The sequence below is a fragment of the Castanea sativa genome, chromosome 7, assembly GCF_040712315.1.
Source record: "Castanea sativa cultivar Marrone di Chiusa Pesio chromosome 7, ASM4071231v1".
Classification (NCBI taxonomy): Eukaryota; Viridiplantae; Streptophyta; class Magnoliopsida; order Fagales; family Fagaceae; genus Castanea; species Castanea sativa.
Window position 1 is genome coordinate 12,250,867 of NC_134019.1, and position 3,595 is coordinate 12,254,461.

The 3,595-nt window shown below is 43.7% G+C and overlaps 1 protein-coding gene across 1 annotated transcript; it reads right to left on the minus strand.

Moving 5' to 3' along the window:
* Positions 1–1,386: 1,386 nt before the first annotated feature.
* LOC142643975 (uncharacterized) lies at positions 1,387–2,977 on the minus strand. Its single transcript, XM_075818670.1, has 2 exons — positions 2,741–2,977; positions 1,387–1,809 (listed from the first exon to the last, which is right to left on the minus strand). The coding sequence occupies exons 1-2, from the start codon at positions 2,975–2,977 to the stop codon at positions 1,387–1,389; spliced, it is 660 nt and encodes a 219-aa protein (XP_075674785.1).
* Between the last annotated feature and the right edge of the window lie 618 nt (positions 2,978–3,595).

Below are 3,595 nucleotides of genomic sequence, written 5' to 3' on the forward strand. Positions count from 1 at the left end.
AGGAAGCTCCTTGAGGACAAGGAAGGAGAAGTCAAGGATGTCAAGGACCAACTCCGTCGGGCTAAGGAGATGCAATACAAGAGTATCGTGACTCCGACGCCCTCCTAGCAGAGTTCGGCAGCTCGCTCGCGGACGGCTTCGATGACTTCTTCCCTCAGGTTAAGGCCTATTTTCCTGATTTGGACCTGTCCCACATCTCTATTGACCCTTAGGCCCAGGCTCTAACCCAGCCCGTCTATTCTGAAAGCACCAACGAGCTATTCATTGATGACATCGTCACCGATCAAGCCACCTCCGTCGGTGATAACACCTGTCCATTTGAGGGGGACTAGATGACTAGGGGGAATGATGGAGAAAACCCTGTGGACCAGGACTAGATATATTTTTTCTTAGCTTTAATTTTTCTTTTTTGCATGTAAAGATTTTTGGGAGGACAGTGTTTTTATTTAACCGTCGCCTATTGTTAGGCCTTACATGTAGACATTTGCCCTTTATTGGGCTTTCCATATCATTTTGATATATGGTATTTTAATCATGTATCTGTTAATATGTGTTTGCTAGATATCCGTCTACTTTGGGCTTAATAGCTACTTGAGACCAACCCTTGGGATGAACCCATCCTCTTAGTAAATACAAACCATTGCTTAGAATGAATCCGTCCACTTTGTGGACTCAATAATTATAAGCTATCCGTTTAGGATGAACTTGTCCACTTATGGACTTGGTAAATATAAGCCGTTTTTAGGATGAACCCATCCACTTTGTGTTTTTCACAAATGTTAGTCATCCCTTGGGATGAACTCGTCCACTTTGTGGACTATATAAATATTAGTCATCCCCTGGGATGAACAATCCACTCTGTGGACTAAATAAATATTATTCATTCCTTGAGGATGGCCCCGTCTTCTTTGGAACTTAAAAAATATATGTCATCCCTTTAGGATGAACCCGTCCACATTGTGGACTTAAAAGTATGAGTTATCACTTTAGGATGATTCCGTCCACTTTTGGGACTTGATAAATATAATTCATCCCTTTAGGACGTCCTGTCCACTTTGTGGACTTAAAAATATGATTCATCCCTTTAGGATGACTCCGTCCACTTTGTGGACTTAATAATATGATTCATCCCTTTAGGATAATCCCATCCACTTTGTGGACTTAATAAATATAATTCTGTAGACATACACGGCGTTTCTGAATAACTCCTCTTATTGTGATAAATACGCAAGTAGAAATTGTTCTTTGAAAATTTAAGAAATTGCCCTTTGGACTTAAAAAGTACTGTAGGTAATAAAAACTAACAAAAATAAATAAACTAAAAATGAGGTGTGTCGTCGCTTGTACCCTCGCCTACTGGTAGTACTTCTTCAGGTGCTCCGTGTTCTATGGATGGCGTAGCTTTTGTCTGTCTAGTGTCTCAAGATGGTAGGTGCCTTTCCTTTGCCACGACGTGATCCTGTAAGGTCCTTTCCAATTAGGTCCTAGCTTTCCCTGGGCAAGGTCTCTTGTCGCCCCCGTCACCTTCCTCAAGACGAGATCTCCAACCTGGAAGTCCCTATTTCTGACTTTGGAGTTGTAATGCTTGGCCATGAGGTCTTGGTACCATGCTAACCTCTGCTTTGCCGTCACCTTGACCTCGTTCACCAAATCAAGCTGAAGGCGTATAGCTTCATCATTCTTACTACTATTATAGTTTCCCACTCTGTAGCTTGTGAGTCTGACCTCGGCCAAGATGACTGCCTCATTCCCGGATGCCAGTCGAAACGAAGTCTCTCCTGCAGGTATCCCTACTGTTGTCTTGTAGGCCTACAAGACGCTGGGCAATTCCTCCGGCCATATTCCCTTTGCCCCCTCAAGCCGAGTCTCGATGATTTTGAGCAAGGATCGGTTTGTCACCTCGGCCTGTCTGTTGGCTTGTGGGTGGGCTCGTGATAAGTAGTGAGCAAAAATCCCGGAACGAATCGTTGTCAAACTGTTTCCCATTGTTTAAGACTAGTGCCCTAGGTATACCATACCTGTAGATGATGTTCTTCCATACAAAGCCTAGTATATTCTTCTCTGTGATGGTGGCCAGGGCTTTTGCTTCCACCCATTTGGTGAAGTAGTCTATACTGACTAGTACAAGATGCCTTTTACTAGTACGAACCGTGTTACTTGTACCTTTAGCTTCTAAGCGACCTCCTTATTGTCTGGTAGCATACCATATTTTAAGTAGGAGGTTATTGGTGTGGTCTAGTTATTTTTGGAACCTATCTCTTGCACACTGACGCTATCTATTAATTGTGAGCTTTGAACAAAGGATAGTACCTGGCTAGGGATAAGCATGTGTTCTGTTGATGTGGCCCTAGCTAGGTGGTCAGCTTGCTTGTTCTCCTCCCTTGGGATTTGAACGAACTTCGCTTAGAGGTTGCTCATCCGATACTTCACTTGCTCTAGGTACTTCTTCATCTGTTCACCCTTGCATTCGTAATCGCCGATTACTTGACTTGTGACTACTTGAGAGTTGCAATACATGACCACATTTGTAGCACCTGCTACTCTAGCTAGGTCTAGCCCTGCTATTAAGGTTTCATACTCCACCTCGTTATTAATTGTAGGAAAGTCAAATCAGATCATGCACTCGATCTTGTTACCTTTTGAAGAATGAAGCACTATGCCAGCTTGCTTGCCTGTTTATTGGACGATCTGTCCGTGTGGATGCTCCATTGCGGCTGTGCTCCTGCCCCTAGTCTTCTACGTTCATGAATTCTGCAATAAAGTCAACGATGACTTTCCCTTTTATGGCTGTTTGTGGGCGATACTGTATGTCAAATTCACTCAACTCAATTGCCCATATCGCTATCCGTCCAGCTGCTTCAGGGTTGCTCATTGCTCTCTGCAGGGGTTTGTCTATCAAGACGACCACAATGTGGGCCTGGAAGTATGGTTTGAGCTTACGAGCGGTAGTTACCAACGTGAAGGTGAGCTTTTCCATCGGGGGGTACCTCTCTCCTACATCCTGGAGAGCCCAGCTAGTGTGATATATAGGTTTTTGTACCCTGTCTTCTTCCCTGACTAAGGCTGCACTAACAGCCACTAGGGAGACGGCCAGATAGAGGAACAACTCATCACCCGGTTTAAAGGGACTCAACAGCGGTAGGGAGGAGAAGTATGCTTTTAAATCTTTGAACGCTTGCTAACATTCAGTCGTCCATTCAAACGATTTCTTCAATGTGCGAAAGAAAGGCAAGCACTTGTCTATTACCCTCGAGACAAACCTATTTAGTGTAGCTACTTTGCCATTGAGGCTTTGTACTTCCTTGATGTTCGCTGGTGGCGCCATCTCCATTATTGCCTGTATCTTGTCCAGGTTAACCTCAATACCTCTTTGGGATAACATAAACCTTAGGAACTTTCCAACCGTCACTCCAAATGCACATTTGTTCGAATTTAGTTTCATGTTGTAAGAACAAAGGGTATCAAAGGTTTCTTTGAGGTTGTCCAATTGGTCATCTTCCTATAGGCTCTTTAATAACATATCGTCGACGTAGACTTGAACGTTCCTCCCAATCTGATGCACAAACATCTTGTTCATCAACCTTTGATACGTAGC

Excerpts from the sequence above, each read along its gene's own strand:
- LOC142643975 (XM_075818670.1), bottom strand. The coding sequence starts at position 2,977 with ATGGAAAAGCTCACCTTCACGTTGGTAACTACCGCTCGTAAGCTCAAA. Across the intron at positions 1,810-2,740 it reads TTATTGCAGAATTCATGAAC|GCCTACAAGACAACAGTAGG; the intron begins GTAGAAGACTAG and ends AGCGTCTTGTAG.